This window comes from Mustela lutreola, chromosome 16 (assembly GCF_030435805.1).
Source record: "Mustela lutreola isolate mMusLut2 chromosome 16, mMusLut2.pri, whole genome shotgun sequence".
Taxonomy (NCBI): domain Eukaryota; kingdom Metazoa; phylum Chordata; class Mammalia; order Carnivora; family Mustelidae; genus Mustela; species Mustela lutreola.
This window is the reverse complement of record NC_081305.1, coordinates 17,469,278-17,482,056: the sequence shown is the minus strand read 5'-3', so window position 1 is coordinate 17,482,056 and position 12,779 is coordinate 17,469,278. Positions and strand designations below refer to the sequence as shown.

The 12,779-nt window shown below is 45.1% G+C and overlaps 1 protein-coding gene across 5 annotated transcripts in view; it reads left to right on the top strand.

The window, feature by feature from the left end:
- Window positions 1-12,779, top strand: part of SLC7A6 (solute carrier family 7 member 6) — a 34,296-nt gene continuing 21,517 nt past the window's right edge. For 2 of the 5 annotated variants that reach the window (XR_009348861.1, XM_059153058.1), the window contains exons 1-3: window positions 1-114; window positions 2,394-2,521; window positions 11,271-11,823. Coding sequence is in view for 4 of the 5 variants with exons in the window: in XM_059153058.1 (XP_059009041.1) it covers window positions 11,307-11,823 (517 nt within the window). In the remaining variant the exon portion in view is untranslated. The other 3 variants (XM_059153060.1, XM_059153061.1, XM_059153059.1) reach the window with 3 other exon arrangements.

Here is a 12,779-nt window from a genome sequence, read left to right as displayed (position 1 = left end):
TGTTCGCTACGGAATCACAGCCGTGTCCCTGTGTCTGTGGAGGCCTCAGAGGACTTGAGCCGGGTCTGAGCTGTGAATGTGGGAGGACAGGTCCCAGGTCTGTGTCTTCCTAAGGTGCGTAGCGGAGGCGCTGGTGGTGAACGGGGCATGGAGGCTGTTTAGAGCTCCTTGTGTAAGCTGTTTGGCTAAGAGCCACAAAGGAACGGGCTGTGCGGGCCATTTAGAGCGAGGGTGGCCGGGCCCTGGTCACCGGCAGCCAAGAGCACGCAGACGCTGGGACTGCACTCCCGAGCCAGGCCGGCCGATCCCTCGGGCCACGGCGGCCCCCGAGGCCCAGAAGCGCCGCTGCCAGCCAACCCCACGCGGAGCTAGGCGTCCTGTCCCGACGCGGGGCGCGCTGTCGCGATCCGGCGGCGCGTGACGTGGCGGGGGCGGGGTCTGGGCGGCCGCGGCGGCCGCGGCGGTCGAGCGAGCGAGCATCCTGTCGGCGCCTGGCTACTGCGAGGTAACGGGCCGCGGGCGGGCGAGCGGGGGAAGCGGGGCCGGGCCCGGGGCCGGGCCGGGATCGGGGCCGGGGCCGGGGTCGCGTCCTGGAGGCCGAACGCTCCACGCGGCCGCCGCCGCTGCCGCCGCAGCGTGCTTGCTGCGCCGCAGCTTGCGGGCCCGCCAAGCCGGGCGCGGGGCGGGCGGGCGGCACGTGAGATACGCCGCGGCGAGAGCGTGCGGGAGGGTGACGCTGTGCGTGTGAGAGGGACCGCGAGCGTGAGGGTGGCCCCAGGAGTGTGGGGGAACCCTGAGTGTAAGACTGAGCGTGTGAGAAAAACTACGGGTGTATGTGTGGGGGGTGTGTGTGAGAGAGAGACCCCCCCGAGTCTGAGAGTGACTGTGTGAGTGTGCAAGAAACACCCTGAGTGAGCAAATGACTGTGGGAGACACCTTGGTGTGAAGGAAGCTCTGGGTGTGATGAGAGAGGAACAGGTGCCCTAGACCAGAAGGGGGTGGGGGGAGAGGGAGGGAGGGAGTGTGTGTGTGAGAGAGAGAGAGAACGAGAAAGAGAGAGAAACCCTGAGGGTGGGAGAATCTGAGTGTGAGGGTGACTCCAGAAGTGCGGGAGAGTCTGAGAGTGTGAGGGACACTGTGGTGGTAAGAGTCCCCGAGTGCGATGCTGTGTGAGAGACTGGGAAATCCTGGAGGGTGAGTGTGATGAGAAAGAGAACCTGGGCTGTGAGAAACTGCAAGTGAGAAGGACAGCGTGCAGGGCTCCCTGGGGCAGGATCAGGGCTTCCTGGGATGCTTCGAGATGGGCTCTAGGGCCGGGGCTTGCAGCCCTGGCCTGTTGGCGCCAGGGGATTGTGTGCTCCTGCTTTGATGGCTCTCTTTGTGTCTTCATGTCCTGTCACCTTGTTTGGTCATCTCATGTTATAAATGGAAGGAGATATTTGTAAAACATTCTGAGAATTCTTCACTAAGCACTAAGCAAACAGTCTGGGTACCACATTGTGTAATGGTCAGTATAAATGGGAATCAATATTTAACAGATGTTTTTGAGTGCCCCTTGTGTGCACTGGGCTGTGTGCTTCGTGACACAGTTCAAAAGAATTCGGTCTCTGCCCTTGATAGGGGGGAAAAAAGCACTGCCAGCAAATCTAGCATCATGGTAGCAGAATGCTCCACCATCTGGTGCTTCTCTGAGAGCTGCTCTCTGATTTGAAGATCTGGGAAGAGCAGACTTTTTGAAAGTCTGTGAGTGCTTCCTGAGCTCATTTTTTGTCTCTCTTTGCTCTCTGTGAAGCCCTTTAGGTGGAAACTGCCCAGGGTGCCTACATTACGAAGGTGCCCTTGTGGCCTAATGGCTTTTGCTTCCCAACTTTGTTCTCAGCCTGCCATTCAAGTTCTTATATTTGATTTCCCAGCCCTAACAAATAAGCAGAAAGCCACAAAAACAATTTTTTTTCCCCTTTCTTCCTTCTTCCCTGTCTGGCGATGGGTGTATTTTTATTGCAGACTAAAAGTAAATACCAGTTATGTGACTGATCTCCTTGGCCCTTCTTGGTACAGGAAATTTCCTGACCTCTGTCCTGTGTATTTCCTGCTATAGTCTCCAGGACGTGGATACCTTTCTACAAAAGTGACCGAAACAGGGCTTACAGGACCTGGGACTTGGGGAGCAGCAGCGGTTTAGAAATGAATGATTTGAGATGACTGGGCTAGTTCTCTGACACGTGTAGGCTGGTTGCTTCAGTTACAGTCCACTGTGGGTGTGATGGAACTTCTCAGTAATTGAGTGCTGCCCCTGCCAGGCATGTAAAACTTTAATTTTACAAAGGGAAAAATCATCCTGCTGCTTACTAGATTCATTTTTTTGATAAGCTGCCTCTTACTCTTTGTTACAGAGGTTAAATGGTCAAGACAGACAAATGGAATTAGGCCTTGCTGTGGAGACTTCCATTTTCTTCTCAGTACCTGACCATTTATGATGAGGCAGCTTATGAAAGTGTGATGTTTGCTTATTTCCTCACAGGTGAATATTATTGCTCTGTTCTCTATTAGATCTTGGATCTTTGCGATTTGTGAAGTTTCAGTTATTTGTGCACCATATGAATAGGATGCTATTAATGAGAGTGGTTCACGTATAATTAACAGTTATGTAACACTATATTATATAAAATTGTATATTAAATTTTATCATTTTCTAAAGAGCAGTTGTGGTGGTTTATAATTAAAGATACTTCAGTGAGGTCGTTAAAAAGAAATTGAAAACCAAAGTCAGTGGAAAAGACTAGATATCACATACTGCTGAAAGTGAGGGTATTTATTCACTGTGATTGATTGCTGAATTTGATATTGAGTTTCCTGGTATCTTAGGTAAAGAGATAAATTTAGAGTTACATAACTTTTTCATTTGATAAGTGTACTATATACATATATAGAAAGAGAGAGAGAAGGAGAGTTAAGCATTAAAAAATTAACACCTGTTAATTGAGGGAATATATAAATCTCAGAAAAGCTTAGAAAATAAAGAATCTACGTTTCACAGTAGAGATTTTAGTATTTTTCTCAACAATATTTTCCCCCATAGTCATCAATTATAAAAGAGTTTTGGTTTTTTTTTCCTGAAGATTTATTTATTTGGGATGCCTGGGTGGCTTAGTTAGGTCTCCGCCTTTGGCTTGGGTCATGATCCCAGGGTTCTGGGTTGAGTCCCATGTGAGGCTCCCTGCTAGGTGGGGAGCCTGCTTCTTCCTCTGCCTGCTGCTCCCTCTGCTTGTGCTCAGGCACTCTCTCTCTGACAAATAAATAAATGAAATCTTTAAATAAATAAAGATTTATTTATTTATTTTGAGAGAGAAAGAGAGCATGGGCATGGAAGGAGGGGCAGAGGGAAAGAAAGTCTTAAGCAGACTCTGTGTTGAGCACAGAGCCCAGTATGAGGCTCGGTCCCATCACCCTGAGATCATAACCTGAGCCAAAACCAGGAGTCAGACATTTAACCAACTGTGCCACCTGAGTGCCCCTATAAAAGAGTTTTAAAATCCAGCTTTTAAAGTATTCTTTGTAACTGAACTTCGAAAAATTCTTCTTTCTTTTCCCCCCTGAAAATTGCATGTGGTAGTTTCATGGTTAAATTTTCATAAGGAAATGTTAGTAGTCTTATGAGTTCCTTTGTTATCTGGTGCAGGAGCCTGTAAAACAGGATGAAAACCTACTAGAAAGCTGCATTGTGTCCTTACAGGCTGGGTTTAATGCTAGTTTTTCAAGACAGAAACTTAGCGGGTATACTGCATGATTTAATGGAAATTGTCTTCAATAGTGATTTTAGAGAAAGAGACTGAAAATCTCATACTGTGTGTGATCTTCACATACCGATTTCTCTTATCAGTTGGATAAAAATTGAAGGCAGGAAGATAGCCAGTTCAGAGAAGATGATCTGGTAAGATTTTGTTGCATACTCTTTTCCCCAAATACCAGGCTACTGAGTTGGAGATAGTGGCTTAGTTAGGAGCTCCTTGATTTTCAGCCCATTGTTGCAGAAGGTCTGCAAATCTGTTCTGTGGGGATAGGATAAACAATGCATCTCACACAGGTATGGACTGCTGTGGATAGAGTGGTGACTAATTAAATGCAAATGAATTCAAAACCATTATTGTGGTCATAGTTGCTTGTTAAAATTTTTTCCCCATCATCTGTTATTTAAAGAACAACTACTTTGACAAAATGATGGGAACCACTGTCTCAGACTGAAGGCTTTTTTTGCTTATTGTTCTGGCAAGCAAGTGGCTCAAGGTGTTAGACTTTCAGGAGGGTTTGTTGCGTATTTTTTCTTTCAGCGATTCTGTCCTTGGTATATTTTATTTAGTGATCATGGACTGAGTACTGAGCCTGTGCTAGGCCTTGTACTGGGTGCTATTAAAGTAGATCAGGAACTCACAAACTAGTTGGGAGATTGAAGCTACGTAAATGTGACAAAATGAGGGGGCTGCTAAGCAAAAGTATGTACTAAAAATTTTATGGGGACAAGGAGATATATGGGGGAAAGGTAGGAGAAGAAGAGTGTTAGAAGCAGAGAGCTCAGTATGAACACAGATGTGTCTGTCTGATGGACTTTGGAAACCCTGGACTACTCCAGGTTCTGGAAACTGCAAGTAATTCATTGGGACAGGACCTTGGGTGGGACTTTGGGGTCAGGGGTTGGGGTTGGGGGACACTGTGATAAGGCCCTGCTAAGAAGCTTAGAATTGGTCTTAAAGGCCTCAGGCAGCACCTGGGGGAGGGTTCCTAATAGTGCTCTGCTACCAGCTGAGAGATAGGGCTGTTATTCTGTTGTGAAACTTGGGGACCCAAAGCGGTGTTTTTTCTGCTTAGAAGGTTGTCTCACACCCCATCCTGTCCTGCTCTCCTGCGTGGAGGTAAACCTATTGCAGTTGCCAGGTTTTTTTTTTTTTCTTTCCCACTCAGAATTCACATAATTACTTAGACAAGAGTTATGTTGGGACATTCCATTTTCAGGTCTTTTAGATCTTGCTGATTTTTTTTTCCCTCACACTCTACATGGAGCTTGATTAAACTCATGAGTCTGAGATTAAGAGTCTCATGTTCTACTGACTGAGCCAGCCAGGTGGCCCTAGATCTTGCTGATTTTATGTCTACGTATTCTATTTTGGCTGAGAGAGGTGTTTTGAAGTCTAAATGTAATTGTGGATTTGTGTATTTCTCTTTTCAGATCTATGATATTGCTTTATGTATTTTATGTATTTTGAAGCTATGTTGTTGGAGGAAGAATACACATTTGGAATTGTTTTCTTGGTGAATTAACCTCTTCATCATTATGTAATGTCCTTTTTTATCCCTAGCAATATTACTTTTTAAAAATTTTTTTTATTAACATATGATGTATTATTAGCCCCAGGGTACAGGTCTGTGAATCGCCCCTAGCAATATTTCTAATTCTGAAGTTTATTTTTAGTCTAATGTTAATAATAGCTACTCCAACTTTCAATCAGTGTTTGCATGGTTTATTTTTTCCTATCTTTTCCTATCTTTTTACCTATAACCTTTAACCTATCTTTTTTTAAATAATTTTTTATTTTTTATAAACATATAATATATTTTTATCCCCCGAGGTACAGGTATGTGAATCACCAGGTTTATTATACACTTCACAGCACTCACCATAGCTTTACCTATCTTTTTATACCTATAACCTACTGAGCCACCCAGCCGCCCTCCAGTGTCTTTATATTTAAAGCTGGTTTCTCGTAGACTACATGTTGGGTTTTGCATTTTAATGTAACTGTCAGTGCTGTCTCTTAATTGGTATGTTTATTGGGATGGCTGGATTAAAATCTTTCATCTTGCTAGTTGTTTTCTGTTTTCTATTTGTTGCTTGTGTTCTTTTTTTCTGCCTTCTTAAAATTTTTTTATTATTTGAGTATATTTGATGCACAATGTTATATTAGTTTCAGATGTACAACATAGTGATTCCACAATTCCATACATGCTCACCATGAGAAGTCTAGTTACCATCTGTCACCATACACTGCATTACAATATTATTGACTATATTTTCTATGCTGTGATTTTTAAAAAATGATTTTATTTATTTATCTGAGAGAGGAAACAAGACAGAGAGAGAGGAGAGTGTGAGCGGCAGAGGAGCAGAGGAAGAGGGAGAAACAGCCTCCCCACTGAGCAGTGACCAGATCCAGGTCAATCCCAGAACCCTGGGATGATGACCCTAACCCAAAGCAGAAGGCAGATACTCAACCAACTGAGCCACCCAGGCTCCCCACCTATATTTTACTTTTATATGTGCTATAAATCCACAATTCATCGCTACTATTTTTACTTGAGGCAGGCGATTATATTCTAAAGCAAATAAAAATAGCCACCCCCCAAATTTTTTTTTCCAAAAAGTATTTTTTTTTTAAATACCCATGTGCCCCTGATTACTTTGCTTCTTGATAGTAGGTTGTTTCTCTTGCCTTTTGTTGTGTTGCTTGTAATTTGTTACTGATTGCTAGATATAGGACTTAAAACAGTAGAGAGTGAGGCAAGTATTTATTCTGGATACATCTCTTCTTTTGTAGGCTATTAGAGTGGGAGTTCCAGTCGGTTAGGAGATGAGTTGGATTTGGGTTTTGTTGTTATGGTTACCTTAGATGCACATGGGAGCTTCAAATTCCTAGGTTTAGGATGGGTTTGCTGGAGGGAGGGCTTTTCCTCAATGTTTATGCTTTACCCTCAACTTTAGGTCTTTCTTTTGTTGCTGGATGCTTGCTTACCTGTTGGTGGGGAGCAGGGATTCTCTTGTTGTCTTGGTTCAGCCTCAGTGTTAGGCAGGCCCTGTTTTTCTGGGTCTGGGGGGAAGAGGGGTGAAGATCTTTCTAGTGATCTTCCTCTGGCCTCAGAGGTAGAACATTTCTGATGGTCCGGGTCAGAATTTCCTCTTTCCTCCAGGTATAAGGGTTGTTTTATTTTTCTTTTACTCTGCCCCAGCTGCCTTGGAAAGGACAGAGTTTGCCACCCTTTCCCCAAGGGTGTAAATTTTTATTCTTTAGAAAAGACCTTTGCATTTTTCCCATAGTACTGATTGCTTTTCTTCTCTAGGCTAGCACTACTGAGAAGCAGTCTCTGGTCTCCTACCTAGTATTTTTTTTTTAATATTTTATATATTTATTTGACAGAGAGAGAGATCACAAGTAAGCAGAGAGGCAGGCAGAAGCAGAGCAGAGAGCTCCATCTGGGGCTTGATCCCAGGATCCTGAGATCATGACCCAAGCTGAACTGCCTAGTATTTTTTATGAACATCCAATCCTCTGAGGTCTGTGGAGAAAAACCTCTGACTGTCTATGCTCTTGCTAACCCACACAAGACCTTTAGTAATTCATTTTTTTTTAAAGATTTTATTTATTTATTTGACAGAGAGAAATCACAAGTAGATGGAGAGGCAGGCAGAGAGAGAGAGAGAGGGAAGCAGGCTCCCCGCTGAGCAGAGAGCCGGATGCGGGACTCGATCCCAGGACCCTGAGATCATGACCTGAGCCGAAGGCAGCGGCTTAACCCACTGAGCCACCCAGGCGCCCCTAGTAATTCATTAAATTGTACCTGAGGTCTTCTTATTTGCCTACATGTTGGTCGCATCATTCTCCGTGTGCCACAGGTGAACCAGAGCTTGCATCTCTACAGGAAGGTGCCTGTTTTTCCTTAAATTTCAGTCCAGTAGGTTGTCCTGTAACCTCAGTTCTCTGATGGCTTCAAGAAAAATTATGGTTTTGTAGATTATTTGTTTTTTTCTTGTCATTGGAGTTGGAATGATGCTTTTTCCAGCTTTCTGTATCCTACATGGATAGTTAGAAGCCAAGGCAATTCCATTTTATACTAATTTTATTTTCCTGTGAGATGAATTTCTCTCCTTCCCTGTGATATTATGAATTAATAAGTATTTGGTCTTCATCCACTGTTTCTAGACACAGTTCCTATAATTTCCTATATAAGAGCCATAGGGGCATTTTCTGTGATAATATTTACTTTTGCTCTCAATTCCTGAAATAGCTCCAGGGCAATGAAAGTGAAATGGATGTCTTTTGTTATTTATATAAGAAGCCCCTTTCAACCTGCCTCTCAGTTTTTGTTAATGAGGTGATTTTTGGAAAGCATCCAGATCTTCTGAGGATGGGGGCTAGTTGCTAGAGGAACCAACTGTGTGATTAAGTGGTTCAAGCTTTCAGTACAGGGAGAAGGGGGAAGGGAGAGAGGGGCTAGAGATTGAATCTGTCACTAATGGCCAATGATTTTAATTAGTCATGCCTTTGTAATGAAGCCTCCATAAAAACCCAAAAAGGACAGAGTTTGGAGAGCTTTCGGGTTGGTGAACAGGTAGAGGTGCTGGGTGAGTAACTTGTCCAGAGAGCGTATGGTACTCCACTCCCCTTCCCTTATGCCATGCCCTATGCATCTTTTCCATCTGGCTGTTCCTGAGTAATATCCTTTTATAATAAACTGGTAATCTAGTGAGTAAACTGTTTTCTTGAGTTCTGTGAGCCATTCTAGCAAATTAATTGAACCCAAGGATGGGGTAGTGGGACCCTCCAGTTTATAGCCAATCAGTTGGAAGCCCTGATAACAACCTGTGCTTGTATTTGGCATCTGAAAAGGGAGCAGTTTTGTGGGACTGAGCCCTTAACCGGAGGGAGCTCTAGGTCAATAGTGTCAGTGATGCAGTTTTGGAATATAGGTGAGGTTTGGTGGGGAGAGGTCTGGAGCCAGCAGCCAAGAAAGAATTCTTGAGACATCTTTGGTGCAAAATGCTGGTTTTATTAATGCATGGGGACAGGGTCCTTGGGCAGAAAGAGCTGCCCTGGGTGAACATTATACTCTGCCTGCCTCAAGTCATAAGGACACTTAATTTTATCTACCTTTCTGGAAGTTAGGTTATTGATAAGAATGCTTTTTTCTTGTAAATCACTAAGACATTTGTCAACTCCTGTCCTGCAGAACTATAATCTCTATAAATTAACCATTTGTTTTTCCTTCCCTTAGCTTCAGGACAGTCAGGAGTGCTGAGGAATGTCACATATATCCCACCTTAGGGGTGGGGGTTGTGGGGTGTCAGCTTGTGCTTTGTCCTCAGCTTGCCTTCTGCTCCCTCATCATCAGGATTGAGTTAAATTGTCTGGTGTTGCCAAATTGTTTGATGTGTAGAAAACCCATACTCCGGTATCAGAGATCCAAAAAGAATATGTGGGAGCCCCAGCCTCCTCTGCCCATTTAGCTAGGGTCTGACTCAATAGAGGGGAACCTGAAGTAGTCTCTGGGGCCAGGTTTCTCTGCTCGCCTCTCTGTTGAGTTGGGTGGAAAAAGGCAATCTAGGTCTGCACCTGACTCATGTGAGAATATAGTCTCCTCTGCTATTTCCAAGTTTGTTTTCATGGTTGCTTTGGCTCATCTGACGGACACGTGAAAACAAGTATGTACCCACATGCCTGTGCCCGCATAGGAAAATCTGCATGGCTTGGTGCCAAGAGCAAAAGGAAGAGTGGTGTGCCTTAAAGCCAGGTCTTATCTAAGCAGAGGTAGGCTGGGAGTGAGGGAAGGCTTGCTAGTGCCCCCAGAGGAGTGTTTTCACTTATCTCCAGTGCAGACCCTGGCAGAGGACCGGGACAGGTAAGGCAGGAGTTTTGGATAGAGCTGTGGAGACTGAACTTTTCCCTGAGAACTGCTTACTCTTGAGTGGCTATTCCCTCACTCTGAGCTCCGTGAGCTAAGTTTCTGGCACTTCTATCTTTATTGAGCAGATGAGAGGCTTCTGGGAAGATGATGTACTGATCTCATTCCTATCTCTGAAGTTATCTCTGTGACCTTAAAAGACTGATTCTTGGGTGGGAATAGTATGGCTTACAGGAATCCTTTATCCAGAAGATGAAGTGGGAGTAAGTAGGTGATCTGACTTCCTGATTACTGGGGCACAGGGATTGGGAGCAGGAGAAGTTCATGCTGAGTGCAGATTCGGGAAGGTGTGTGTTTTCCTCTGACAGATTCTGGGTTCTTCATATATAAGTTGTTGTGGAATCTAACTTCTTTGAGGTTTCTGGACTGGCTCAACTCTAAACCAAAAGTAGGGGTATGTGCCATCTCCCTATGGGATGCCTTCTAATGCCAGGTCTGTGGATAAGAGAAGCCACATAACTCTGACTGGGTGTCACAGTTTCTGGGTCCTGTTCTGGGAGAATCTCTTTGCAACCCCAGATTGTAGCGAGGGGCATGCTAAGGAGGAAAACAAAGAAATTTATCGCAGTCAAGCCCCATGTTAGGGTGCCCTCTGGATGTTCTTTCTCCATTGGGTCTTAATTATATTCTCTCTCTTTTCTGGGCACTTTGGAAAAAGAGATGTGTTGAATGAACAAGCAGCAATGTAGGAAATATGGCTGATGTTGTAGACACAGCAACACACAGGTGTGTATTTTCATGAAGGTCCTTTGTTTGTTCTAGTCTTTGCATCGGCTCTGGTCTTGGCATCTTCCTAGCCTTTCTTGCCACCTGCTGGTGTTCTTTGCCGGCCTCAGAGTAGTTACAGACTTGTCCACATGTTGCTGGATACTGCAGAAGTTCCTGTTTATGTTTGGGGGAGGTGAGTGGGTATGGGCAGTGAGAGATCTATCAGGCTGACTAGGGCTGTGAACCTGGTAGTGAGAGTCTGGTCTTTACAGGTTTGTAGGTTTTAAAATGGTAAGACCATTGGCCGCCTGGGCGGCTCAGAGGATTAAGCCTCTGCCTTTGGCTCAGGTCTTAATCTCAGGGTCCTGTGATCAAGTGCCTTATTGGGCTCTCTGCGCGTCGGGGGGCCTGCTTCCCCCTCCCTCTACCTATCTCTCTGCCTACTTGTGATCTCTGTCAAATAAATAAATAAAACCTATAAATAAATAAATAAAATGGGACAGTCAGACCAAAAGTACACCTCAGGGAGAATCCATGCTATGGATAAACCCAATGCCAGCCTACCCTCTGTGTTAAGCCATCTTCCAACTCTCTATTGTTGGAAGTTGCCATCAGCTGAGCTCTTACAGTTATCTCTTGGGAGCACTATTTATCTGCCTACCTCCATTTATTTCTCTGTGTCCTGTGGTGGAAACGGATACAACCTCATTATATTTAAGTCTGTAGGTAAGGCATGCTGTTCATATATAAGAGGTTGGCTTTGCCAGACTAAACCAGAAACTCACCAGCTTCTGCCCTTAACCAACATGCTTATATTCTTTGGTATTCTTTGCCAGGCCACAGTAAACACGGGTGTGAAGGAAACATTTGCCATGGAAGCCAGGGCACTGGAGAGCCCCCCACCAGCCTACCATCTTATTCCAGAGGCCAGCCAGCCCAGGGAAGATGTCAACATGAAGCCTCAACAGACTGCAGAAACTATGCAGCTAAAAAAGGAGATCTCGCTGTTGAATGGGGTCAGCTTGGTGGTGGGCAACATGATCGGCTCAGGAATCTTTGTCTCACCCAAGGGCGTGCTGGTATATACTGCCTCCTATGGGTTGTCATTGGTCGTATGGGCCATTGGTGGGCTTTTCTCTGTTGTTGGTGCCCTTTGCTATGCAGAGCTGGGGACCACCATCACGAAGTCTGGGGCCAGCTATGCTTATATTCTAGAGGCCTTTGGGGGCTTCATTGCCTTCATCCGCCTGTGGGCCTCCTTGCTAATTGTTGAGCCCACCAGTCAGGCCATCATTGCCATCACCTTCGCCAACTACATCATCCAGCCCTCGTTCCCTACCTGTGATCCCCCGTACCTGGCCTGTCGTCTCCTTGCTGCTGCTTGCATATGTAAGTCTGGGGTTTAGTGGGGGAGTATGTTTGAGGGTGTGGGTTCCTTTGATAATGGTAGTGGTACCTGATACTCGAACACCATATTTTGCTTTTGGGAGGAGGGGGAAGAGAGGCATCTTACCTTTTGTCTCTTTTTTTCTTTTTAAAGATTTTATTTATTTAAGAGAGAGAAACTGGGCAGGAGCGTGGAGGGAGAGGGACAGGAAGAGGGAGAGGCAGATTCCCTGCTGAGCAGGGGGCCAATGTGGGACTCAGTCGCAAGACCCTGGGATCGTGACCCAGATGCTTAACTGACTGAGCCACCCAGGCGCCCTGTATCTTACCTTTTGAAGAAGTAATCTCACCAAAGTCATTTAACCCTGAGAGATAAGTAAGGGTAAAGGTTAGGGATGAGAGAAGTTTGAGTCTTTTTGTGACTCTTGGTGCCTCACATTCCTTCTGTCTTGACTCTTCCAGAGTTCTGTTCCACAGTCTATACGACAGGTTGGTGCATGTCTTACTTTTGTCTTATCAGATGTTTTGATTGGAGTCAACATCACTAGTTGTAACTTAACCCAGAAAAATCTATCAGTGCTGAGGACTTTATCCTGCTTCTCAAAAATAAGTTACTTTACTTCCCAGTTTAAACCAGTTTAGAGTCTGAGGAAAGAGACTTCTCTAGACTGTTGGGGTCCCAAGGTGTTACCCTCAGCCTACAGGACCACTGTTTCCTGCCACTGCCACTCTTTGTAGCCCATACTAAGCAGCAGGCACCACACCAAAATGGCTTTTTCTCACTGGCGTTTGAGTTTTCTTTTTTAAAAAAGATTTTATTTATTTATTTGGAAGAGGGTGCAAGAGAGGCAGGGAGAGAGAAAGGAGGGAGATCATGAACAGGGGGAAGCCTAGAGAGAGAAACCGACTCTCTGCTGAGCAGGAAGCCCGATGTGGGACTCAATCCAGGAACCCCAGGA